The sequence below is a fragment of the Daucus carota genome, chromosome 7 (genome assembly GCF_001625215.2).
Source record: "Daucus carota subsp. sativus chromosome 7, DH1 v3.0, whole genome shotgun sequence".
Lineage (NCBI taxonomy): Eukaryota > Viridiplantae > Streptophyta > Magnoliopsida > Apiales > Apiaceae > Daucus > Daucus carota.
The window spans coordinates 34,341,211-34,367,655 of NC_030387.2; the positions used below are offsets into that span (position 1 = coordinate 34,341,211).

Consider the following 26,445-nt stretch of genomic DNA (forward strand, 5'->3'; position numbering starts at 1 on the left):
TCTTTTTGCTCCTCAATGCCCAACTTCTCTGAAATAAGAGCAAGTCCAATACATTACCTATCCTATTACTTATAAATAATATAAAATAATGGAATTAAATATCAAAGTGGTCACTGAAGTGGAGATCATATATCACTTTGCTCACTAATCTTATCGGGGTCTCATTTCAATCATTAAAGTCACAATAAATATCAATCAAGTACCTCCAAATTTCAGTTAAAGAAGTAAAATATTATTTAGATAGTTTGACACATTATTTTTGAATACTACCACAACCAAGTAAAATGTTATGACTTCTACTATTTATGATAATATATCTAGATTTTTTAAATTTTATTTACAATTTATTTTTTAAAAATAAATACTAAATAAAATTGATAAAATCTGAATATATTGTCATAAATGCTAGAAGTCATAACCTTTTAATTGGTTGTGGTAGTATTCAAAAATAATGTGTCAAACTCTCTAAATAATATTTTTACTCCTTGAACTGAAATTTGGAGGTACTTGATTGATATTTATTATGACTTTAATGATTGAAATGAGACCCCGATAAGATTAGTGAGCAAAGTGATATATGACCTCCACTTCGGTGACCACTTTGATATTTAACCCTTATTGTCTTTAATGACAGGATATCTAGAAACAGCCATTTCCAACCGGTATATACACATTTTCAACTGTCTTCCGTAAGGGAAAAAAATACAAACATAGGAAAAAGAATCACAGGTTTTACCTTGTACGCAAAACTTATACATATTTATTATATCCAGTAATATTATTATGGCTCACTAATCACAAGTTGTGTGATTCACAACTACATACGGTAGTAGTATAATTATTAGAAAAAAATTGTGACTAACTTCTGATTTTAAATCTGATTTTAATTTATTTTAACTTAAATTAATATATAAATTGTTATAAAAATATATAATGGGTCATGGTATGAGCTTATGGATTATGGCAACAGTCCCAACTCCCAACAAAAAAGAAAAAAAAAACAAAGTAAAAAAAATGTCACGCCATGCTCGTGCTGCATGACTGTATCTCTATGTTACCATAGATTATAAAGATAGATCCCATAAAGTTGCCAAGATCATATCAAAACGAAAAGAAATTGATATCACCAAATTAGAGTTAAGCTCTGTAGTCCACATATTTACTGTAGTACCGTAGATCACGCATGTTCTGTAACTATAGAATGACATAAAGACATTGCAAAATATATGAAACTTGTTATTTTGTGAAATACATTCTATAAATATCACTATTTCATGAAAAATATTGAAAATCATTTATGTTCGACAAGTAGAACACATATGTTTTGTAATATGTAAATATGTTCCGCAAACTTAACATGTTTTGCAAAATAATGTGTTTTTCACTATTTAACTTGTAGAATGTTTAGGATTGTCAAATTTTTTAACAAAATAATGATTTTTATAGAACATGATTTGCAAAATAACACATTTTGCAATGTTTTTATGTCATTCTATAGTTACAAAACATACGTGGTCTACAGTACTACAGTAAATATGTGGATTACATGGAACTTTGTTCCACCAAATTATACTACTATTTTATATAACAATTTTTCTACTGCGTGTCTATATACAACGTAGAAATTTTTGTAATTTCCGCAATTAATACGTGCACATGGGCACACAAACCCTTTATATAATTAATTATCAGACTCAGAAGCGGAAGTAACAAAGCGCTAATCTTTTCAAAATGGGATTAAAAGACGTGCTAATTATTTAGAAGTGATACCAATCAACTTCTTTACACTCTTTTGCTCCCTCCCAAACACTAGCCTCCATTGAAGATTTTTGAGGGGCTTTCATCGGTTTTCACCGGTGGAAAACCCCGATTTCTTTTTTTTTTTCTTCGTTTCAATAAGTTCCCAATTTATTTGGGTTTTGTTAGTCTCTCCTTGTGAGAGTTGGTTTTTGTTTTGGTGTGTTTTGATGTTCTCCATGACCGATGTTATAGATCGGCATGATTTTCGTGAGTTTGATTCAGGGTTGAAGGTTATTATGGAATCGCATCTATGGTCGATTGTTCAGAACAGTCAGGTGAAAGCTAATCGGGTGAAAATCAATCATGTGAAAACGAGTACATATGTTCAAATCATCTTCAAATCGCTTAGTTGACTCTTCAAGAAGGAAGGATTCAACAGCGATATAAGTCAACGTCTGTCCAATTTCGATTATATGTGTAGATGCCGTATGACTTTTCATTAATGAATTGATTCCTTTTTATTAAAAAAAAAAGACGTGCTAATAATTATTTAATTTATGATTTTCTTTGAGAATCTTGAAGTAGGCGTCTGCTACAGTCCTTTGACTCTCCTGTGTCCCCATGCCCACATAAAGCAAAATATAAAGCAGACACAGACATTAACACAACACAGGTGCTGCTCAACTTTCATGTCATATTTCAAACTTTCAACACCCCTACTTGTGTTTATTACACCGACATACCAAGAAAAAGAAAACAAAAAAGACACCTCTTTGCTCTTCAAATCCCAAGGCATTCTCACAAATCACTCTACATAGGAGTACCACCATGATGATGAATGTTGTTCATATTGTGATTCTGGTACTACCCATGTTGATGTTTTGTCCAGAATTGTTGGTTTCTGCTCCAATTGATCCAGCAACTTTGGCTCCTCCTCTGTCTTCTGACCCTGTTCTTCCCACTCAGACACAACCTGTTTTTCAGGACACAAGAGCTAATTCTTCAGGTACTGTCTTATGTATGTAGAATGTGTGTATGTCTTCAAGTTTCTTGCTTTTGTTTGCATTTGTGAGATGAGATTCAGACCCCAGTTGTCATTTGTTTTGTTTTTATATGATCTGAATTTTGGATTTTTGATTATTATTAGTACTCATTTTTTGTATTCATCTTTATGTCTGTGTTACAATTATAATGACAGCCTTTCTTGTGTTTTTTTGTTGATGTGAATTGATGTCTTTAATGAAGTACTATGGTGTTTTGCTACCAATTCTTTTCATGTGTCTTTAATTTGTTTTGATGTTAAGTTTTAAAGATGCCTTATTGAGCTGTCTACAATATTAGGGGTGACAGAGGCAAGCCCAGAGCATCATAAAGATGTGAATAAGAAAATACTTATAGCTGTCATTGTATCCTCAACTGTGCTTGGGGGAATTTTACTGTCACTCTCTTGTTACTGGATCTGTAGGCGCGAAACCTTGAAGAACTCGGATACTAAAACTGAACGGAGCTTAGGTACCTAGTTTATTACTCGTGTTTTGTTATATTTGTTGAGAACAGGTTTGACAGATTATGCTGATTTTCCTTATTCCTTTTCTGACTGAAGAATCTTCGAAAGGGTCATCGTTCAATGCTTTGAGAAAACCATCAAAGAAGGGGAATGGCTCGGTGACTGTATTTGAATATGAATTGTTAGTGGCCGCCACAAATAATTTTAAGGAAGAGAATATATTGGGGGAGGGTGGAAGTGGAACAGTGTACAAAGCTCTATTTAGCGGTCAGCTTGCTGCAGCTGTAAAAAGACTCAAGGGGGGAAAGTTAGATGCTGAAAAAGAGTTTGAGGTATTTATTGTGCATCTAGTATAATTTTAACCTTGGACAATATGTTTGTGGGACTGTGTTTTTATTATCAGTAAATTTGACTGCAGAATGAAATATCCTGGTTGAGTGTAATAAAGCATCAGAAAGTCATTTCCCTTCTAGGTTTCTGTATTCATAATGAGACGAGGTTTCTGGTTTATGAGATGATGCATAATGGATCTTTGGAGTCTCAGTTGCATGGTAATTATATTCCGTGGAGTATTACTTTAGAAAGATGAGGAAGTGGGTGCCTTGATAGTTATATTATTATTTATGTTCCTTTCTGATTTTTGCATTGAACATCACATCAGGACCGTCTCAAGGCTCAGCTCTAACTTGGAATATTCGAATGAAGATTGCTTTGGATATTGCACGGTATGCTCATCATGCCAATGCCTTTGTCAACATAGTTTGAATAGTAATTTATATCTTTTAGATGTAAATAACATTATAATGTTGTCATTGAGCAGAGGATTAGAATATCTCCACGAACGATGCAATCCTTCTGTAATCCATAGAGATCTTAAGTCATCCAACATTCTTCTGGATTCCAACTTCAATGCCAAGGTTAGACCTATGATGTTCCTCTATTGTTAATCTCAACGTTGTTGGGCTGTCCTCATGAAATTCCCCCTGATTCAGCTCTCTAATTTTGGTCTCGCCGTTGCTGACGGGCTTCAAAGCAAGAACAAAACAAATATTTCTGGAACTTTAGTTTATGTGGCTCCGGAGTACCTTATTGATGGTATGCCAATGTTCATTATCATTCTGAAACTGCTATATTATTAATTCATTTAGGCAATTTGTTTTCTTAAAGGGATACAATATTAAAGCACTAATCGAGATGAATGGTTCTTCCATAACGTTCATCTCTGATTTCATTCTTTTGTTTGTCTGATTAAATTGAAAGTTGAAAAGACTGGTATTTATCGCTTGGAATGCATGAACTATGGCATTGAAAATTACAAGTTCCAATACGAAGTATATGCAGGATGCCCGCATTAAAAGAGAAAAACAGTGTATTATTTAAAACAAGATTTCAAGAAATGCTTTATATGTATACAATATTTTAACCTCATATGTTATACAAGTTGCATAAATATATTCTGTTTGCTATGAACTGTTATATAGATCTTCAAAAAACCTTTGAACCAAGCACATTGTTCTGGTTGTGATAATATGTAGGTAAGCTTACGGATAAAAGTGATGTCTATGCTTTCGGAATTGTTCTTTTGGAACTTTTGTTGGGAAGGAAGGCCGTGGATAAAACGATATCATCTGAATGCGAATCTATTGTCACATGGGTGAGCTCTTTGTCAATATCTATTAGTTGACTGTAACTTTAATCTGACACGAGCTTATAGAGTACTAAAACAAGACCCCTTTGGTACAAGCAGGCTATGCCACAACTAACTGACAGGTCAAAACTTCCAAACATGGTGGATCCTGTGATCAAAAATACAATGGATCTAAAACATCTATATCAAGTTCGTAAATGAATATTCACTTCATTCTCATGCGATTCAAAAATTTCAGTTTTAAAAGTGAACTCAAATTCATCCTTTTTTTTGTACAGGTGGCCGCTGTAGCTGTGCTATGTATACAACCTGAACCAAGTTATAGACCACTAATTACAGACGTCCTACATTCCTTTATTCCACTTGTTCCTGTCGAGCTTGGAGGTTCATTAAGACTTATGAACCAAGTGCCTCCCGTGGACACGTAGCTATAATATTTATGACAATGTCAATAGTTTGTTACCACTTACCAGTATCCTGAAGCTGCATCTTGACAATTATATGCCCTTTTCCTTAGAGAAAGAAGAAAATTTGTGCCTTTACGATGGTCAGGTTAGAATGGAAGTCATCATTTTCATATATTATTATGTACAGTTGAGGTTGAATAGACTCTGTATGCATCAACTTGTGGTCTGTCAAATTCTTTCGCAATGAATGTGGATTTTGATGTACTCCTTTCGGGTATCAGAGGATCCTTGTATATACAATTAATCATTCAGTATATACTACAAAGGACTAAAGGAGGTGTATTCAATGTGACCTGATCTCAATCTTGTAAGCTGCAGATGTATAAGAAGTAGTTGCACGCACATCTAACCACATATATAAATGTTCATGTGACCATGTCCTATGCGGCTATGCCTTTTTGTTTGTCTTTCAATTTAGTAGATAAGCCGCAATTATGGGGTAGCTGTCTGTAAATGTTTTTCTTTCAATTTAGTAGATGAGCGCAGTTATGGCGTAGCTGTCCTACAGACGTGTTTGCCCCTCTTCTTTCTTCTGACCAACCAATTTTACAGACTTTTGATTATCAGCTTTTGAGAAGGGTCTAACCTTCATAAGCCAGATTTGTGAATGATTAACATATTTCAATCTGTTTGTAATCTTAAGGTAGTACTCTACACTGCAATTCAGATTTTTTCTGAGTAGTATTCAACTACATGAAGAGGATCGAAATATATTGATGAGCTGAAAATGTATATTTAGAGAAAGATGTTAAAGAAGCAAGTTAAAATACTCTGAGACAAAACTGTTTACAATATTGCCACTTACAAGTGTTTGTTACATCACTGATAATCTTTCTTAATAAAAACTGAACTATTGGAACTCTAGTTCTGTAATTTATTCTATTTCCAACAATTGGGTAACGGTAATGGATCCTTTTGTTGGATTATTTCCGACCCTTCCACCTCCGTTGATGAATCTAAAAAATGAATAAGAATGAATTAAGTTGCTACATACCACTTGAAAATGTGAAAGTTCTTGCACTTGTCTTCCTGCTCTTTAAACAGTGTAGTGTTGCTGGATGCCCTCCATATCAAGACCTTTGAGCTTCACCACCGATTCAACGTGCCCCTTTAGCGTATGAAGTTCCCTTAGCCTGGTCACAATCCACAATCACATAAGAAGAAGTACTTAAGTTTGCAACATGCATACGACGTTTTTTTTTTCATACTGTACCTGGCAACCTCAGCACGTCTTTTGGCTTGTTCAGCGATTTCAGAGAGTTCTCTATAATTAGTCTTGTCAGTAAATAGCTCTGAGGTATTTGGAGGCTGAAGGCCGTGCAGTGTGCGCTGAGCCAGAGCCCACTGAGCCTCTCTTTCACCTCGCCCATAGTCCTTTTTGTTTGTAAATGCAATCTGGACAAAATAATGAATAAGCATCACTGAGGGAAGCTGCTAATGTGGTGAAACACACAAGTGTATTCATTAGAGAACATACCCTCCTATCGATCAGATTATTCCATCCCTTTCCACTAATGGTATATGCAATCAAAAATTTGAGGAGATCCAGAGGGATGTAGAAAATGATACTGTAAAGCCAAATGATCCCAGCCCATCCCCAGCCAATACCTTTAATATTGGCGAAGTCCCAATTTGCATAGACAGCAATGAACGTGGCAATCTGGAATTATAGAAATGTATTTATTCCCAATCACGTGTATTGTAAAGCGAATAATAAGAAAAAATGTTGTCAGAATTCTCTATTCATATAAAACTCACCAGTTGTGCTATTATGAATGCACCCATAAGCAGAAAGCCAGGACGTTCCACGAATGACCAGCTCCGAGATCGAGTAACAAAAATTAGAGCTTGGCTCACAATACTTACTTGAAGGTAAACTGCCGATATAAGTTCATGGTCCTTGTCCCTGATTGACTTTACATCGAAGTTGTCCTGCCGAAATCCATATTGTGACGGGTAAAATTTAAGTAAGATAAGAAATTAAGTGAGCACAAGTTGACAGTTAACGACAGAAAAATTTGGCATAGGTTCAAAAGCTTGCAAGTTTTTACTTACAGAGAAGAAGTCTGTATCATGAGCAGCATAGAAGAATATGACAGTCATCACAGCTAGATAAGTTCCCAGAACAATACCAGTGGCAAAAATCTCCTTCAGTTTCCATGAATCAGGCAACGGGGACGGTTTCACCTTGTCTTTTGAAATGGTCATTATGGTACCATCATTCAGAATGGCAATGATTAAAACCATGAAAGGAGAGAAATCAAACTTCCAGATAAGTGCAATCAACATGAACCCTAGCACGATACGGATTGTGATGGACACAGCATATATGGTATAATTTTTCATCCTCTGGAAGATGGCCCTGCTTGTTAATACAGCATGAATAATCACACTCAATCCAGGTTCTGTCAACACTATGTCCGATGCACCACGGGCAGCGTCTGTTGCATCAGCCACAGCGATACCGATGTCAGCCTTCTTTAAAGCCGGGGCATCATTAACACCATCTCCTGTCATGCCACATATGTGTTTCCTCTCTTGTAGCTTCTTCACGATCTCATACTTGTGCTCTGCATTTCACCCAGCAGTCATTTACTTTCGGTAACAAGATAGCAAATTATACAAATATTTCTGTCATTGTCTAACTTACCAGGGAAAACACCAGCAAAACCATCAGCTGTCTCTATGAGCTCCTCAACAGGGAGATGAGCAATGGCTTCATCTTTGTGCTGGCCAAGGAGTGATGAAGACGGATACATGTTGGTTCCCATGCCAAGTCTGCGACCAGTCTCTTTCCCAATAGCTAGCTGGTCTCCGGTGATCATCTTAACATTCACGCCAAGATGGAGAGCGCGACGAATGGTTTCTGCACTATCATGCCTTGGAGGATCAAAAAGAGGCAAAAGGCCCACAAATACCCATGGCCCTCCTGGACTGTCTTTATTCTTTTCAGGTATTGTCTGCAATTATACATATAGACTTGTTACTGCATAAGTTGAGCAGTTCATTGATTCATTACGTCAATCATCAATTCATGATATTTTTGCTCACAAAATAAAAAAGATCACATTTAGCAAAAATGTAATAATATAATGAAGTAGCCTCACCTGTTGTGCCACTGCCAAAGAGCGAAGACCACGATCAGCAAACTTATCAATGATGGAATGGGCCCTCTTACTAACATCATCTTTAAGATTGCAAAGTTCAATGATCTAGAAAAGTGAATTGAGGTGAAGGATCATTTGGTACATGATAGTTCTAGAAAGATGAGGAAGATTACTTTTCATGTGCACAAATCAATAGAATACCTGCTCAGGTGCCCCTTTGCTAATTCGATACCAATTGTCACTAGAGTCAGTGTATGTGATAGCTGTGCGCTTGTCTACTGGGTTAAAAGGCAGGAAATGTATCTCATTGATCCCCGCCCTAGCCTGCAAGCTCAAAGATGGAAAAGTTACAAGCAAGTTCATAAATGGTTGTTCTTATTATAAATGGTTTGTACAGATTGAATGGTATGCACCAACTGAACATATATTACCTCTTTTGGATCACTCAACATTCCCACAATACAAGCATCAATGGCGTCCTGGTTCTCCACCCTAGATGCCCTAGCCCCATAAAGAAGTACAGTGTCCTTGTCCATATCTTTTGCAAATACCTGATAACAACACGTCTCACTTATTCGGTAATATATTTGCAAAAGAAACTTCAATTAATCTCTTTTTCATCAATCATTCAACTGTTCTACCTCTCTGAATGCAGTTAAATTTCTGCTATAAATACAGGTACTATAATATTAAATGTACCTCAACAAGGTTTTTGTCTACAGTAAGCTTGTTAAGGGTGAGAGTCCCAGTCTTGTCACTGCAAAGAACATCCATTCCGGCCATTTCTTCAATAGCTGTCATCCTCTTGGTGATGGCACCTTGTTCTGACAATTTATGTGATCCAATAGCCATTGTCACTGACAACACAGTGGGCATGGCAATTGGAATGCCTCCAATGAGAAGAACCAACAGGTTATCAATTCCATCCCTGTATTTGCGATGTTGAATAGGATACATGACAACTATCTCTACTATAATTCCCACCGCAATAGAGACTATGCAAAAGTTACCAATGGCTGTTAGCACCTGATAGAATGGAAAAAAATTTCAATATTACTACTCACAATAAGTGAGGACAGCACAGACAGGAAAAAAATTCCCAGAAACTTTACATTTCTACGTTTATTTATATCAAAATTATATTTTTACTTATATAACTTATTAGTGTTTGATAATGTAATTTTAGAGGTTCCTTTTCATGATCAGCGATATTAGCACTGTACCATCTGGAAGTGGCCGACATTATTAGTGCTGTCAACAAGGTGAGCAGCCTTCCCAAAGAAGGTATGGACTCCGGTGGCAATTACAACAGCCTCAATCTCACCTTGTTTGCAAGTTGAACCTGAAAATACTTCATCACCAGGATTTTTATTTACAGGCAGACTTTCTCCGGTGAGTGCTGACTGGTCAATCTTTAGAGGATCACCATCAAGGAGGCGAGCATCAGCTGGAACTATGTCTCCCAACTTAATGCTTATTACATCTCCAGGCACAAGTATTGCAGCATCCTGCTCACTCCACTTGGTATCTCTCAAGACCTTAATAAACCAAAAAAAAAAAAAGGGTTTCAATAACATACTTCGATTATCAGATTATACAAGTTGTTTACACAAAGTAGATAACAACCTTTGTCTTAGGGGCAAGCCCTGCCATCAGTGCTGCTGCAGCATTGCCTGCATTATTTTCTTCTATGAAACTTATAGTGGAATTGACGAAAAGCAATACCACGATACCAACAAAATCTTGCCAATCCGGAGGACGGTCCTGCAATTTGTCACGAAAAGTTAATATAAGAAAGACATTTATGTCTTTAGTATGAGAGAATAAGACAATCAGTCACATACATCTCCATTTGCTAAAGCAATGGCCATGATAGCAGCAATCTCCATAACCCATGACAGAGGATTCCACATAAACCCCAGAAATTTAAGAAAAGCACTTTCCTGTGTTGATCAAAATAATTGTTCATGATCCATATAAATCCATTTTTATATTCAAAGAAACACAATGGTGAAATTACAAAAAAAAAAGAGAAAAGAATTTGCCTTCTTCTCTTCAAGCTTATTGGGGCCAAAGATCTGCAGTCTTTGCTGGCCTTCCTCACTTGTCAAACCTTGTCTTGTACATTTCAGCTGTTCAAACACTTCGTCGACCGGTATGCTTTCCTGTAATCATAAATAAATGAATACACACTATACCAGAAACTCGATAAACAGGTAAATTTCTCATTGATTTTCTTTTTGTTTTGCTAATTAGATACAGTGTAATTCAATCTCAATGAATTTTAAATCAGGGAAACATAATAAAAAGGAAGAAAATAATACCAAATCAACGGTCTCATTCTTGATCCCTTCCAAGTTTGCCATTTTCAGACACAAAGACACAAACAACTAACAATCTATCTATCTATATGTAAATAACTAAACATGCACAAGTATGATTATGTACTTAAGTCTGCAGAATGGTTAGAAGTGACACATGCAAAGTAGAAAAAGAGACATGCATGTAATAGAGTACAAAATGTGTAATAAGAAACAAGGAGAAGCTAAATAAGTGTAGGAAAAAACTGGAAAAATGAAGGGCGGGTAGCATAAATAAAGGGAAAGGGGGCAAAGGTAAAAATAGTAAAGAAAAATATGTATCACCCACTTCACTCGCAAGCCAAGAGAAAAATGAATGAAGGAGCGTCACTCGTGTCTCTCTTTGTAGTCCCGGTCCTTCGCTCCTTCCTCTTCACTTTTTCTTCCTTGTATTTCAATATTCATTCGTCCCTCTCCATTTTTTTTTCCATTTTTTATATGTATTTTGTGAAACAAATATATTGTATTTTACCTTGTATTTTGTGAATGAACATCAATAATGGTCAGAGCTCCTAAGAGCAAGTCCAACAGCTGCCTCAAATGATGTCCTAAGTCATTATTTAAGGCATTTGATTAAAAATATTGCTCCAACAGTGTCCTAGTGATGCCTTATATCACTAGGACAAGCTCTTCAAGCCCTGTTAATAGGGCACCTCTCTCCTTGCCCTATTCAATATTTTAATATAAAATCTTCTACTCACTATCTTTCTCTCTCTACTTTATATTGTGTTTTAGTGATAAAAGAGAATCTTTAATAATTAAATATTAAACATATATTAAAAATAAGGCACATTGTTGGAGTTGAACTTAGATAAACATGTCCTAATTCACTAGGACATCATATTTTATATTATATTTGAGGCTCCAACAAATACACTGTTGGACTTGCTCTAAGTACCAACTTCGGCACCCATATTTTTATAGTTTTTTTATCCTGTTTGGCAGATATTTTAAGATGTCTATGAAACACTTTCTCGATCAGTTCTCTTTTATATATTTATTTTCAAAACAAATATTAGTATTTCTATTTACATGTTTATTACATTTTCAAAATAAATTTGATGATGAATTTTCAAATCCACCCTTATAATTTCTAATTTCAAGAAAAAGCTAACCATTGGAATATATACCAACACTTTGTATATATTCAATTTCAAATTATTTCTCATGATTTTCAAATTACAGTGGACTTCAAGCTGTCATTCATAATTTCACATACATGAGTTTTAGCTAATTTTGATTATTATATTTTTATTTATAAATTTAAAATATGTATATAAATATACACAAAGAAAATATGTCTTTTTTTAAGATCACTTGCACACGAAGATCATTAAACCAAAAAGAATAACATAACTGTTACATAGTCAGAGAAAACCGTCGATTAAAATATTATCTATCTACATTGTGAGTGTTCCAAGAACCGACACAAAAAAGACCACTCTACGATATCGAGATTTTAAGACTCGACACAAATAAGTCATCTACAGCGTCACTGATAAAAAAACCGACATTTTGAAGCATTTTTAAGTGACGGTACAACCGAGCGTCTAATTCGTGTCGGTTTTCTTTACAACCGGTGCTTTTAATAAGCGTCACGTTTATGTGTCGTTTATGTATTGCCGACACTATAAATGTGACGTATAAAAGCAATTATGTACATGTCTGTGCCGGTTCGGAGTTCTGATCTACCGACCCGTAACTGGCTGGCTCAGTTAAATAAATGTGGGGTGCCGTGTTTGAATCGTCTTGTAGCGGGTTGTGCCGAACCACCTGTTTGGCTAGCTTGAAAGTTAAAATATTGTTAAAACTAGATATCTTTATTATTTTTTGTAAGAATTTAAACAACTATATAGGACTCATATACTATTATATATTCTAAAGATGTATTCTACAAAAATTGAGTGAATTGAAAAAATAGAAGAAGTAACAAAGAATACTCTGAATCAACACAAATGTTTGTTGCATAACTAATAACATCTCGAAGTGCCAAACAAAATCACAACTTGAACCAAACTATCTTAGCTCTAAACTTGCAAAATCTATTTTCCAACACCTGAATTACTGTAAAGGATCCTTTGGTTGGATTATTCTTTACCCTGTCATCTTCTTTGATGAATATAAAGAATAATAACACAAAATAAATAATTGTGTTACTTATTTTCTCTCTTTGTTCCTGATCTTCACTTATTTTCTCTCTTTGTTCCTGATCTTCCAATATCATTTACAAATTCTTCAGTACTCATGGTTGGCTTCATGATCTTTAAACAGTGTAGTGTTGCTGGATGCCCTCCATATCAAGACCCTTGAGCTTCACCACCGATTCGACGTGCCCCTTAAGCGTATGGAGTTCCCTTAGCCTGGTCACAATCCACAGTCACATAAACACATTTACTTAAGTCTGCAAAATGCATACGACGTTTTTTTGCATACTGTACCTGGCAACCTCAGCGCGCCTCTTGGCTTGTTCAGCGATTTCAGAGAGTTCTCTATAATTAGTCTTGTCAGTAAATAGCTCTGAGGTATTAGGAGGCTGAAGGCCGTGCAGAGTGCGCTGAGCCAGAGCCCACTGAGCCTCTCTTTCGCCTCGCCCATAGTCCTTTTTGTTTGTAAATGCAATCTGCACAAAATAACGAATAAGCATCACTGAGGGAAGCTGCTAATGCAGTGAAACACACAAGTTTATTCATTAGAGAACATACCCTCCTATCGATCAGATTATTCCATCCCTTTCCACTAATGGCGTATCGGATTAAAAATTTAAAGAGATCCAACGGGATGTAGAAAATAACACTGTAAAGCCAAATGACTCCGGCCCATCCCCAACCGACACCATGAATGTTGGCAAAGTCCCAATTAGCATAGACAGCAATAAATGTGGCAATCTGGATTCATAGAAAAGTGTAGATTTCTGAATCATCTGTAATGTAAAAGAACAACTAGAGAAAATGTTGTCTGAATTCTATGTTCACATAAAACTCACCAGTTGTGCTATTATGAACGCACCCATAAGCAGAAAACCAGGACGTTCCACGAATGACCAGCTCCGAGATCGAGTAACAAAAATTAGAGCTTGGCTCACAATACTTACTTGAAGGTAAACTGCTGATACAAGTTCATGGTCCTTGTCCCTGATTGACCTTACATTAAAAGTGTCCTGCCAAACTCAATATTGTGACATGTAAATTTAAGGTTTAGAGTTAATGAAACAAATTTGACATAGGTTCAAATATTTGCAAGGTTTCACTTACAGAGAAGAAGTCTGTATCGTGAGCAGCATAGAAGAATATGACAGTCATCACAGCTAGATAAGTTCCCAGAACAATACCAGTGGCAAAAATCTCCTTCAGTTTCCATGAATCAGGCAATGGGGACGGTTTCACCTTGTCTTTTGAAATGGTCATTATGGTTCCATCATTCAAAATGGCAATGATTAAAACCATGAAAGGGGAGAAATCAAACTTCCAGATAAGTGCTATCAACATGAAACCTAGCACGATACGGATTGTGATGGACACAGCATATATGGTATAATTTTTCATCCTCTGGAAGATGGCCCTGCTTGTTAATACAGCATGAATAATCACACTCAATCCAGGTTCTGTCAACACTATGTCAGATGCACCACGGGCAGCGTCAGTTGCATCAGCCACAGCAATACCGATGTCAGCCTTCTTTAAAGCCGGTGCATCATTAACACCATCTCCTGTCATGCCACATATGTGTTTTCTCTCTTGTAGCTTCTTCACAATCTCATACTTGTGCTCTGCATTTAATCCAACAAGTATATTTAATTTATTTACTTTTCATAACAAGATAACATTATACTAATATTTTTTGTCACTGTCTAACTTACCAGGGAAGACACCAGCAAAACCATCAGCTGTCTCTATGAGCTCCTCAACAGGGAGATGAGCAATGGCTGGATCTTTGTTCTGGCCAAGGAGTGATGAAGACGGATACATGTTGGTTCCCATGCCAAGTCTGCGACCAGTCTCTTTCCCAATAGCTAGCTGGTCTCCGGTGATCATCTTAACATTCACGCCAAGGTGGAGAGCACGACGAATGGTCTCTGCACTATCATGCCTTGGAGGATCAAAAAGAGGCAAAAGGCCCACAAATACCCATGGATCTCCTGGACTGTCTTTGTTCTTTTCAGGTATTGTCTGAAAGTATACATTTAATATTATTACTGTATAAGTTATGATTTCGTTCATTGATTCATTATGTCAATCATGAATTCATGATATATTGATATTTTTCTTCACTAAATAAACCATGATCAGTCTCACCTGTTGTGCCACAGCCAAAGAGCGAAGACCACGATCAGCAAACTTATCAATGATGGAATGGGCCCTCTTACTAACATCATCTTTAAGATTGCAAAGTTCAATGATCTGGAAGAGTGAATTGAGGTGAAGAATCATTTGGCACATGATAGTTATAGATAGATGAGGAAGTTTACTTTAAAGGAGCACGAATATTTAGAATACCTGCTCAGGTGCCCCTTTGCTGATTCGAAACCAATTTCCAGCAGAGTCGTAGTATGTGATAGCTGTGCGTTTCTCTACCGGGTTAAAAGGCAGGAAATGTATCTCAGTGATCCCCGCTCTAGCCTGCAGAGCTCAAAGATGGAAAAGTTACAAGCAAGTTCATAAATGGTTATTGATTTTATTGTAGGTTTGTGCAAACTAAATGGCACACACCAACTGAGCATTTATTACCTCTTTCGGATCACTCAACATTCCTACAATACAAGCATCTATGGCGTCCTGGTTCTCCACCCTAGAGGCCCTAGCCCCGTAAAGAAGTACAGTGTCCTTGTCCATATCCTTTGCAAATACCTGGTAACAACATGTATTCGGTTATTTGATTGGTACATTTGCAAATTGCAATAGTTACTCTCTATATAAAGTTACCAAAAGATTCAATGTACCTCAACAAGATTCTTGTCTACTGTAAGCTTGTTAAGGGTGAGAGTACCAGTCTTATCACTGCAAAGAACATCCATGCCAGCCATTTCTTCAATAGCCGTCATCCTCTTGGTGATGGCTCCTTGTTCTGACAATTTGTGTGATCCAATAGCCATTGTCACTGACAACACAGTGGGCATGGCAATTGGAATGCCTCCAATGAGAAGAACCAACATGTTATCAATTCCATCCCTGTATTTGCGATGTTGAATAGGATACATGACAATAATCTCTGCTATGATTCCCACAGCAATGGAGACTATGCAAAAATTACCAATCGCTGTTAACACCTAAAAAATATCAACAAAATTTGATTTTACTACTAATTGACAGAAACAAGACAATAATATCATAATTTTTACTCAGAAACTTCATTTATAATTAAATTATAGAGATGTGTCATCATGACCAGGGAAATTAGAACAGTACCATCTGGAAGTGGCCCACATTATTAGTGCTATCAACAAGGTGAGCAGCCTTCCCAAAAAAGGTATGGACTCCAGTGGCAATTACAACAGCCTCAATCTCCCCTTGTTTGCAAGTTGAACCTGAGAAGACTTCATCACCAGGATTTTTATTTACAGGCAGACTTTCTCCGGTGAGTGCTGACTGGTCAATCTTTAGAGGATCACCATCGAGGAGGCGTGCATCAGCTGGTACTATGTCTCCCAACTTAATGCTTATAACATCTCCAGGCACAAGTATTGAAGCGTCCTGCTCACTCCACTTAGTATCTCTCAAGACCTTAAACCATCAAAATCGAATGGTTTCAATAACATAGTTCTGTGATCAGATTATACAAGTTGTTTACACAAAGTCAATAACAACCTTTGTCTTAGGGGCAAGGCCTGCCATCAGTGCTGCTGCAGCATTGCCTGCATTATTTTCTTCAATGAAACTTATAGTGGAGTTGACAAAAAGCAACACCACAATACCAACAAAATCTTGCCAATCTGGAGGACGGTCCTGCAATTTGTCACGAGAAGTTAATAAAATAAAGACATTTGTATGTTGTACAAGAGAGTAACAGACAATTGATTACATACATCTCCATTTGCTAATCCAATAGCCATGATAGCAGCAATCTCCATAACCCATGACAGGGGATTCCACATAAATCCCAAAAATTTGAGAAGAGCACTTTCCTGTGTTTATCAAAAAAGTTGTTCATGATTTATATGAATCCGCGTATATTTAAAGAAGCACAAGGGTAAAACCATTAAAAAAACAGATGAAGCAAAATAAAAAAGAAGGAAAGAAAGTTGCCTTCTTCTCTTCAAGCTTATTGGGGCCAAAGATTTGTAGTCTCTGCTGGCCTTCCTCGCTTGTCAATCCTTGTCTTGTACATTTCAGCTGTTCAAACACTTCGTCGACTGGTATGCTTTCCTGTAATCAAATTATATTAAGCACATTACTGATCACAAAATTTTCAGGTGTACTATAAATGGATTTAAACCCAAAATACAAAGAAGAAAACGAACATATTTTCATATGAATTGTATTAGGTTTCTGATGAAGTGAAAGTTTTCTATAATCCAATTGGCCAGTCACTTTGAAATGTTTAGATTATGAATTTACGTTACTTTTTTTTTTCTTGCTAGTAACTGATTTCAAGCCAACAGGGATCCACTTAACAGAAGACATTCATGTATCATACGAAAAAGATGCTTAAATTAAATCATGGAGGAATGTTATAAGCAACAATGAAATTTACATAGTCATATCTTTTGTTTTTATCGACAGTACAAGCATCATGTACGTGTGAGCAGTGGCGGAACCAAGGAGGCTAACCTATACTATAGTTTCTATTATAGTTCAAAAGTAATTAGCATCCTTTTTTAGGTAAATTGGAGTCCTGAAGCAGCACATTGTGCAGTGATTAAAACATGATTAACAAAAATAAGAAAAATGAGGATGAGTAATACCAAATCAACGGTCTCGTTCTTAATCCCTTCCAAATCCGCCATTTTCACTTACAGGCACACGCGAGCACACTCTATCCAAACTATCAAACTCTCCGAAACTAATAACAAATAAGCACACATAAACTACTGTACATAAGTACGAGAAATGTTCAAGGGTGACACATCACACATGCAATGCAGAAACATGACGTAAACAGCTGATCAGTTAAGAGGTAAGTATAACAAGAGAGATGAGGGTAGCAGTGGAAATGGTCTAGGAATAAGATTAGGAAAAAGGGGAATTGTATAAATAAAAACAAGGAGTGAAAAATGGGGTAAAAAATAGTAAAGGGAAATATGTATCATCCACTTCACTCATCTCACTCGTTACCAAATACAAAATGAATGAAGGAGCGGTACTCTTTTGCCTCTTTCTCTCCATGTAGTCCAGGTCTTTCGCAGAGTACAGTTAGTACAAGAATGTTTAATTACTTTAGTTCACACCATATGTTTGTCATAATTAATACCAAAGTATATTTGAGTGGTTTCCGGGTTTGATTCTCGCTCACTATAATGATTATTACTTTGATTATTCAAGAAAAAAGATTTAATATTATACTCCCTCCATTTTTTTACTTTTTGTGTTTGATATGTCGGGACTGTTCATAACATTAGACAAATTATTAATTTACGTCTAATCTATGAAACTAAATATAGTCGTGAGTGATGTTGTTAGATTAATTCATGGGTACTTGAATATGATGAATTCTTTATATTTAATACTAATACAAAACTAAAGATATTAACGATCAAAAGTGTGTGTTGGCAAATGTAATAAAAGCATTGAGGAAAAGTATTAAGAGGGTGTGTGAGTAGGGTTTTATATGATTAAAGTTTTGGGATATATTTATGTGACTGCGCGCAGACTTGAAGTTTCAATAGACTGTTAATAAAATAATATTAGTTGGTTATTAATTTAAAATACATTTCTTTTATACTTTTATTGCCACGGGTGACCAGTGACATTATTTGTATTAATGTGATAAAAATGGGAGTCGGACTTAAATCGGTAAATATATGAAATAAAAATTAATCGGAGATCAACTAAATTGATCGTAGATTGATCAAATGATTAATTGAATAATAAGATATTTAATCAATTCGACAAATTATGAAAGCTGTAGTAATCAGTCATTAATGATGATTAATAACCGGCTTTTAGCATAATGATGGTACCATGTTAGTTGTTATGTTATCATTTACTCTGAACTGAAATAAAATGAAAATGTTCTAAAAACTCTCATCCCACACTCTTTCTAATTCCTCAGACTTCACCTCCTTTCAGTTTTACTTCTCTGTTTTCTCGTCTTCTTTGTCAATTTTTCTCGATAATGTTATTGCATCAACGCGAGGTCCATAGGCCTCTACTAATTGATGGAATATTAAGCTGTCAGCCAATGCCTTAATGTTTCCAAGAATAACTCAGTTGCATAAATTTGTATTTAGCTGAGAAAATTTTCACAAATCTTTAAACGTGATTTAAGTTCTTTTTAACTCTGACATGCCTGTTTTTGCATTTGACGAAGAGATGATAGCGTATTCTGATCATTTCTCCCGCACAGTCAATCCTTTGCTTTTAATCTATGAGGCAGACATTATGCTCCCTGGTAACAAAAGATAAATTGTCTAAATATCTGTATCAGGTCATGACTCGTGACCTGAGGTTTCTGTCTGATATTTGTTCAGAATCAGACAACTTTAGATATAGCGCTGCTGGGATATTCCTGAATGAGAAATAAACACATCAGGATATTTCATTAGAAATTGAGCCTTTAGGACTATGTAGTGGTTTGGTACAGTCTCTGATTTTGATACTAGTTTAGTTCTGATCATGGTAAATTTCTAGCTTAATGCTCTTTTCTTGAGCTAGTACAGTCTGGACTCGGAAATGAGCCTACTAAGAAATGGAGAACAGGATTTTAACATTCCTATATGTATCTCGCATCAGCAATTCAGCATCACTTGACTTGAGCTCACAATTCAGAAAATAAGGACAGGCTTACAGCAATTGTCTTTGTAAAAGCCAAATTTATAAGTTGAAATATGTTTGATGATATATATAGTCAAAAAAATTACTTCAACACTTGCTAGTGTTTATACTATAACATGGAGCAATGGTACCTGCTCTGAGTCAAAATCATTACTAGAAGGATTAAGGAATGATCTCATTCTCTTCAAGTTCATCACTAATCTAGTCAACGAACACCAGGTCGAGTTCAGTTCTTTCTAAGAAGTTTGCTCAATTAGACAAAGTATTCTTGGCAGAAGTTCGAGATTAACACCAACAGCAACCAGTGTAGCTTTATTTCTTATTACAGTGCCATTTTCATGCATCTTGTTTCCGAAACTGCTAGCTTAGGAAAGGATTTTCCCAAGGCATGTTTACATGTTCTAACACTAATGCGAGAATATTACCAGCAAAAACCTACTAGCCAGGCAAGAGTACTAGAGCTCTCTGCCTATTTTCTTCAGAATCTCTCTGTTCTCTCTTCTGAAATTATATCAGACGTTCTTTAGCCAAAGTTTTTCTAAATAATGTACAGGCTACACAGAGCAGAATTCTTTTAGGTTTAAGCGCATTTTGCATTAGTAATATGATATCATGATTCTACTTGCATGGGTGATGATGGCTGCCTTACAAACCTTGGACACACCATTCCCACGAGCAATTATTCATTTGGAATGCCTTTTCTTCTTTCTTTTCTTTTTCCTCACCAACACTAAGCCAATTCTTATTTAAAAAGAGTAACAAATTTTTCATAAGCTATAGAGAAATGATTGCATTTGAGCAGAGATCAGACAAAAAAGCTGATCCCGAACAAAATTGAACGGATATTTGACTAGTTTCGGATCTGAAAGTCTTCAATATTTGAACTCGAACCAGACCGACTCGTGACAAAATATATAGTGCATGTTTGGCAAAGCCTGCTTCTGCCTTTTTTTGCTAAGAAGCCGGCTTCTACTTTTCTTGACCCGTTTGTGTAAAAAGCCAGAATCATTTATAAAAAGCTGAGAATGCTAGCATTTGTTTCAGGACTTCTGCTTCTTTCTGAAACAGTTTAATCACTTATAAGTCTTAATTTACATCTCACTTCTAGTCCAGTTCTTTACTTTAAGCAAAAACCACTTCTTCCGCTTACCCAACGGCCCCATAATCAGACTTGATGCTGGTTTATACCAACTAAAGTGCTCATTAGTCAAAAAATTACCCTAAACATTAATAATTGACATTGCAAAACCTCCTTTTTAGGCTTTGATAAAAACTACAGTTAGAGTCTCAAAAATAGTTAAAAGTAACAATGATTAATTAATTACCTTTGGTTGCTAAATAATCATATAGGTAAATGCGATTATACTGGCACCCATGTTAACTTGCATGATAGGTGGGATTTGATTTGAAAAACTTTAGATTTCAGAATATGATAAAGTAATTAACTGTGAATAACAACAATAAGAAGAATGAAGATCCATCCGTTAAAAGGCTAGCTACCAGGTAGAAAGTACTCATATATTCAACTTTGATTTATAGAAAAGTGGAACAAAATAATTATGAAACTTCTTATCATAAATAGAATTAGATTTGTTTATTTGAATGGTTGCGGGGGACACCATCAAATTGCCTGTACCTACTGTACTCAGTCTTGCATGCACCCACATTCAGATTTAACCTCCTAAAAAAATTCGAAGTAAAAGCAAAATTTCTTTTGCTTCATTGGGACACCTAATGCGTGTTTGTAGAGGGTGGCTCGTCGTTTATTTTCAATATCGACATAAGAGGAGTTTTCACTGGACATGAACGGATGCTTATTACATTTCTTTATTAACTTAGGTTGCGAGGAATGGAGTGATGGGAGAATAGAATGAACAACTATAAAGAAGTTTTGTGTAGAAAGAAAAATGTACGAGAAGTGATTAAATATGAGTGAATCTATATTTTTTATGATGAAGATCGTAAAAAAACATGATGAAGAAGTGGAATCAGCAGCATTCCTTCCAAAACATGTAGCTTAGAATTCTAGTTCAAATAGTTTGGAATGGTTTAGTGTACAAATTTCATTCCATTCTCCCCAATTCCGTTTCATCCAAGTAAACGCAACCTTAATTCTGAAAGTTAGCTGAGTCGGAAAAAATTACATTAGATTTTAAAGGTCTAGACTTCTAGCTCTTTTATAACCCTTTCTCTGGCTCCACTAGCAGATCCCGGTGAAGGTTCTGTGCTGCAAAGTAGGGAGAATAGTAAATTATAGAGGAAAAGAAGGGCCGTGCTAACACTTGTAGTGAGTCAAATAAGAAAACCTATATTCTAAGTTTGTTTTGCGCATCTGATAGCGTTAAGAAATAAGTGAAAAGGTCTTGGAAAAGACAGGAAAGGTTTGGTGTTTGGACTGGAAATGATTAAGGTGTGGGTCATAAAGTAAACAACTTTTAGTGGAGAAATTGAAAGGGCGGGAGCTAGATTGGTGGTGTTTTACCATGCAGAGACAAATTGCAAATGCTTGCCAGTGAGGAAACTGTGAAGCATGTTTTACTTCCAAAGAAATTAGTAATCATAAGCTTGCCATCCCTGAACCTTGTTCATACTCGTCGCGTACTAATAGTTTTCGCGTGTTTGTTGTATTTGGGAACAGCACATAGCTTAAAATCTTAATTTGCATTGATCTTGAATTAACTGAAGGCTTCAGTTAAATGGTCCTGCAGTACCTGCCTCTGCAAGTAGAAATTCAGCAGTCAAATGAAATTCACTGTGGTGCACTAGTGGGGACACTGCATTTTCTGATTTATCATGTGTTTGTGCCGACACACTGTCACTCATAAGGCCGTGGGACAAGTAGCCCGTGGGAAGGTTTGTCACACCGCTCTCTTTATATCGGGGGGGGGGGGGGGGGGGGCTTTGGTTTGTGGATGAGAATAAGAAATGTGAATGAGACGAAGGGGGGCAGAACGGGAATGAAATGGAATCCCAGGAGTATGCGGGCTGATGTTAACACGTGGAATTGACGTTCCGATTCCCGTTACATTAACCGCAAACCAAATATCTCCAAGTGTTTGGATATTGGAGCAAACATATGAGTAATCATCTAAAATTTTGGAATTGATCACTACAGTAATACAAATTATACAGTAATTGATTAGATTAATTTGGTCATTTTTCAAATTATCCTAATATTTTCAGACAAGGAGACTATTGGAAACCTAACTTGCAACTAGAGCATATGTTGTGTCAAGTTTGAACTTTGATATCCACAGTTACTACTTTTCAGCACATAGGAAGTTTTCTACATTTCTAGTATTTCAGCAAAAGACTGTTTCTCTCTTCTCTTCGGACAGTGAATATTTGACAAGTGACATTAAATTAACATACCTTCCTTGATTATATGACACTAAACCATTTGAAGTAAGCTTATAAAATAAGAAACTGAGTCCAGAGACAGAGCATTATGAAATAACATCCTTCATTATTCCTTCAAGATTAAAGCAACGAAATTCACAAGAATGCTCCAATATCCATCAAGGGATAGCTCAACTGATGCTCTACTTGGACCACCAAGTTAAGATAAGCAAACCAAGGTGGCACAAATCACTAGATTAATATATAAAGCTCGATTGCACTCCCTCCGTTCCATTTTAATAGTCGTTATAACTTTTATGCCTCGGTACGCATGACAAAAGTCAGAACGACTATTTAAAGGAAATAAGGAGAACACTAATTAGATTATCTAACTACCAATTACAGAACAAAGCTCAACAGGTCCATAATCCAGCAATTCCTGGATCATCTGTTCTATATATTCCTCTTCTGGTGACTTGAACTGTTGAACATTCTCCCCTTGACACTCACTAGTATCCACCTTGATCGCAGAGTGGCTAACTCCCATTTCGCCACTTTTGATGCTCGAACAAGTGGAATGAGCTTCCTCGGCCTCTCTTTTCACGGGTGCTCTCGCCATTTGCAGCGACGTGGTGTGACATTTTTGTAACTTAGCTCTTAATGTAGCAGATAGAAACTTCCTTGATGAATGAATCTCATTTGAGGCATTGTATACGAAGTTAGTACGTGCTCTTAGTCCACACATGAGGCGCGCAGCCTCGTCGTATGCTCGTGCTGCATCCTCGGCTGTCTCGAATGTGCCGAGCCAGATTCTTGTTTTCCTGTGAACAAAAATAGACACATTAGTAAATGGCTCATTTTGATATGAACAAAAATGTGCAGAGTTTTGAGCTAGTAGTGAATTACAGTATAGGGTGGCGAATTTCGGAGACCCAAGAGCCCCAATGCCTCTGGCGAACTCCCCTGTATCTCTGTTGAGGTCGAACCATGTTTAAGCAAAGAAAATATTTGCAAGAGTAAATTGATAAAAAGTAGTTGTATGTCTGCAAGACTTTGTGTTCTGTTCTGGCCTGTGGAAGAATGGTAGAAGAGCAAGTGTGCCCAGTCTTTTGTAGGCAAACTCTCCGGTCCCACGTCTCCTATTTTCTATATTTACCTTTTTATGACAGGGTCTTGGAAAAAAAAATACATACTTATATCACACTGTAAAGTGTAAACAGACTCTTTATGTTTAACTTTTTAATTTAATAAAATTGAAAAAAATTATATACACTCTCAACTTGATGATAATGAGGTAAAATATATAAGAATGATCTAAATTTATATTTAATATCAAAAGCAAAAAAGATAGAGATATCTTTTTTTTTTTGACAGAAAAAAAGATAGAGATATCTGCTATGCTAGAGTCACAAGATAGTCATGCCATTTATTTAATAAATATACGAACACATGTAAAAAAAATTGATACGGAATAAAGAATGTACTTTTCTGATCGACTCCCATTTTTTTAATTGATACTGCTTCTGAAATCTAGAAGATTTGTATAAATAAATAATAACCAATTTCAACTAATGATAAGTAGGGCTATCTTGGATTCTTGATAATAATATTGTTCATGAGTTCGTTCACAAGCCATGAGAGATTGTATTAGATTTTCACGGGTGCCGAGTATGAAAAGTTCATGTGACTGATTGAATGTAATTAGTACCAAATACATGTTTTAACAATATCTGAATTCGGACCTAGTAGTAATAAACATACATGTTCATGTGCCGCAATTCAAGGGCGTAAAATATATGAAAATCAATCAGGAAGCCCACAATGTTTCTACGTAACTGTAGCTGCTATTCTTGACCATTATTCCCTCTTTCGCCTTACGCAATCTATATATTTATATTTCAGATTAGAAACTCAAGATGTAGACATGATCACTTAGATTCATTATTTGGCCCCTTCATTCACTCTCAAGTCTCAAGCTATGGTCTCTTCACAAGCGTTGTATTTTGGTGATGTGCATGTTTCTATGCACGCACATATGTATGATTTCGCCAGTAAATTTGAGCTCAATGTCAGTAAGCAGGGCCGTGCCTGAGATTTATTGTGCCCTGTGCAAAATGTAAAAAGTGTGCCTTAATACTGCTCTAATAGTCTAAAAATATAAGTACATGAAAGAATAAAAATTGACACAAAACTGTAAAAATCATATCACAATTAAAGTGCATAAAATATTTTTTTCATATTACAAAAATTAACTGAAAATTGTTGAGAAATAAAAAGAGTACATAGATAATATAAAATTATCTGAAAATTGTTCTTCTAGCATTTTTTGAAGCAAAATCACTAATAATATTTTTATAATCTACATTCTCTAGCAAACTATTTTCTATGGATAACGGTGCTAATCCATTCAATCTCTCCTGCGACATTGTTGAGCTCAAGTATGATTTCAGCAACTTTAACAATTTTAATTTATATTAGAGGTATACTTGTTTTAAAATTATATAAACCCATTATTCAATGCATTTTATATTTAAATTACTTGTTTCATATTTAATATATATATATATATATGCATGTATAAATTAAAAATAAATATAATTTAAAATAAATTAGTTACTAAAGATTGAATCATTATTTTAATGATATAATATTGTATATGGTCATTAAGAAAGAAAAAAAATAGTATAAGTAGAATTTTAATGAAGTCATTGAAGTTAGCAGTTAAATTAGAATTTTACCTCGAGAGCAGGGTAACTTTTACAATTTTCAATGCCATTATTTTCAATGCAAGTATTTATTTCTATTAACATGATTATGATATTAGTATTTTTTTAGAATTTATATAACTTATTTAAGATAACATTTAAAAATTATTGAAGTGTATAACATTTTTTAATTTTTTTTTCATTTACAATTTTTTAATCTTAAAAATAAAATTTACTTTTTTAGCTATTTTTTTTCATTTTGACTATACATATATATAAACCTACATAAAAAAAATGTGCCCCTGATATTTTAGGGCCCTGTTCCGTCGAACACTCTGCACACCCTCAGGCCCGGCTCTGTCAGTAAGTCAACTTGATTTGGTTCCGTAAAGTAATTAGATCTGTGTTTGGTATCGATTTGCAAAGATAATAAATAGTTTGATAATTAGTGGTTAGCTAACGAATTGGATTAATTATTTTGTACGAGTTTTTTTGGTTGATATAGTAAATTCTAGATTAATTTATAATTTATGACAATTTAATATTTTACTAATAACGGTGGACATATCTAACCTCAATTAAATAATTATTTTAAAAAATAAATAGTATTATTAATTTATAGAAAATTTCCTCTAATTGTTTAAT

At 35.4% G+C, this 26,445-nt stretch overlaps 4 protein-coding genes across 6 annotated transcripts; 1 reads left to right on the forward strand and 3 right to left on the reverse strand.

The window, feature by feature from the left end:
* Positions 1–2,402: 2,402 nt before the first annotated feature.
* LOC108193777 (probable receptor-like protein kinase At1g80640) lies at positions 2,403–5,654 on the forward strand. 2 transcript variants are annotated; one of them, XM_017360598.2, is made up of 10 exons: positions 2,404–2,746; positions 3,082–3,252; positions 3,344–3,579; positions 3,666–3,798; positions 3,909–3,972; positions 4,068–4,164; positions 4,240–4,342; positions 4,783–4,901; positions 4,995–5,084; positions 5,174–5,654. In XM_017360598.2, the coding sequence occupies exons 1-10, from the start codon at positions 2,569–2,571 to the stop codon at positions 5,321–5,323; spliced, it is 1,341 nt and encodes a 446-aa protein (XP_017216087.1). In that variant the 5' UTR covers positions 2,404–2,568; the 3' UTR covers positions 5,324–5,654. The 2 variants fall into 2 exon arrangements, with proteins under 2 accessions (XP_017216088.1, XP_017216087.1); XM_017360599.2 differs by lacking the exon at positions 4,995–5,084 and having other exon boundaries at positions 2,403–2,746.
* Positions 5,655–5,921: 267 nt separating this feature from the next.
* LOC108193770 (plasma membrane ATPase 4) lies at positions 5,922–11,181 on the reverse strand. Its single transcript, XM_017360585.2, has 15 exons — positions 10,794–11,181; positions 10,515–10,634; positions 10,314–10,412; positions 10,096–10,233; positions 9,693–10,007; positions 9,169–9,495; positions 8,901–9,020; positions 8,671–8,793; positions 8,470–8,574; positions 8,013–8,322; positions 7,418–7,932; positions 7,121–7,294; positions 6,840–7,022; positions 6,576–6,757; positions 5,922–6,495 (listed from the first exon to the last, which is right to left on the reverse strand). The coding sequence occupies exons 1-15, from the start codon at positions 10,833–10,835 to the stop codon at positions 6,399–6,401; spliced, it is 2,850 nt and encodes a 949-aa protein (XP_017216074.1). The 5' UTR covers positions 10,836–11,181; the 3' UTR covers positions 5,922–6,398.
* A 1,575-nt stretch (positions 11,182–12,756) lies between these two features.
* On the reverse strand, positions 12,757–17,988 carry LOC108196365 (ATPase 9, plasma membrane-type). 2 transcript variants are annotated; one of them, XM_017363620.2, is made up of 15 exons: positions 17,728–17,988; positions 17,069–17,188; positions 16,849–16,947; positions 16,631–16,768; positions 16,232–16,546; positions 15,766–16,092; positions 15,554–15,673; positions 15,323–15,445; positions 15,122–15,226; positions 14,686–14,995; positions 14,081–14,595; positions 13,813–13,986; positions 13,532–13,714; positions 13,268–13,449; positions 12,757–13,189 (listed from the first exon to the last, which is right to left on the reverse strand). In XM_017363620.2, exons 1-15 carry the CDS (start codon positions 17,767–17,769, stop codon positions 13,093–13,095), a joined length of 2,850 nt encoding a protein of 949 aa, XP_017219109.1. In that variant the 5' UTR covers positions 17,770–17,988; the 3' UTR covers positions 12,757–13,092. The 2 variants fall into 2 exon arrangements, with proteins under 2 accessions (XP_017219109.1, XP_017219110.1); XM_017363621.2 differs by lacking the exon at positions 17,728–17,988 and adding an exon at positions 17,284–17,408.
* A 5,214-nt stretch (positions 17,989–23,202) lies between these two features.
* Positions 23,203–24,171, reverse strand: LOC108195212 (ethylene-responsive transcription factor ERF003). The gene is made up of 2 exons (XM_017362165.2): positions 24,002–24,171; positions 23,203–23,916 (listed from the first exon to the last, which is right to left on the reverse strand). Exons 1-2 carry the CDS (start codon positions 24,082–24,084, stop codon positions 23,484–23,486), a joined length of 516 nt encoding a protein of 171 aa, XP_017217654.1. The 5' UTR covers positions 24,085–24,171; the 3' UTR covers positions 23,203–23,483.
* Positions 24,172–26,445: the final 2,274 nt, after the last annotated feature.

Coding starts and splice junctions, on each gene's coding strand:
- LOC108193777 (XM_017360598.2), top strand. CDS start 2,569: ATGATGATGAATGTTGTTCATATTGTGATTCTGGTACTACCCATGTTG. Junction 3,799..3,908: donor TTTGGAGTCTCAGTTGCATG/GTAATTATATTC, acceptor ACATCACATCAG/GACCGTCTCAAGGCTCAGCT. Junction 5,085..5,173: donor ATCTAAAACATCTATATCAA/GTTCGTAAATGA, acceptor TTTTTTGTACAG/GTGGCCGCTGTAGCTGTGCT.
- LOC108193770 (XM_017360585.2), bottom strand. CDS start 10,835: ATGGCAAACTTGGAAGGGATCAAGAATGAGACCGTTGATTTG. Junction 8,323..8,469: donor CTTTGGCAGTGGCACAACAG/GTGAGGCTACTT, acceptor GTATAATTGCAG/ACAATACCTGAAAAGAATAA. Junction 6,758..6,839: donor ATAATCTGATCGATAGGAGG/GTATGTTCTCTA, acceptor TATTTTGTCCAG/ATTGCATTTACAAACAAAAA.
- LOC108196365 (XM_017363620.2), bottom strand. CDS start 17,769: ATGGCGGATTTGGAAGGGATTAAGAACGAGACCGTTGATTTG. Junction 17,189..17,727: donor AGAACGAGACCGTTGATTTG/GTATTACTCATC, acceptor ATTTGATTACAG/GAAAGCATACCAGTCGACGA. Junction 16,948..17,068: donor ATAAGCTTGAAGAGAAGAAG/GCAACTTTCTTT, acceptor TGATAAACACAG/GAAAGTGCTCTTCTCAAATT.
- LOC108195212 (XM_017362165.2), bottom strand. CDS start 24,084: ATGGTTCGACCTCAACAGAGATACAGGGGAGTTCGCCAGAGGCATTGG. Junction 23,917..24,001: donor GAAATTCGCCACCCTATACT/GTAATTCACTAC, acceptor TTTTGTTCACAG/GAAAACAAGAATCTGGCTCG.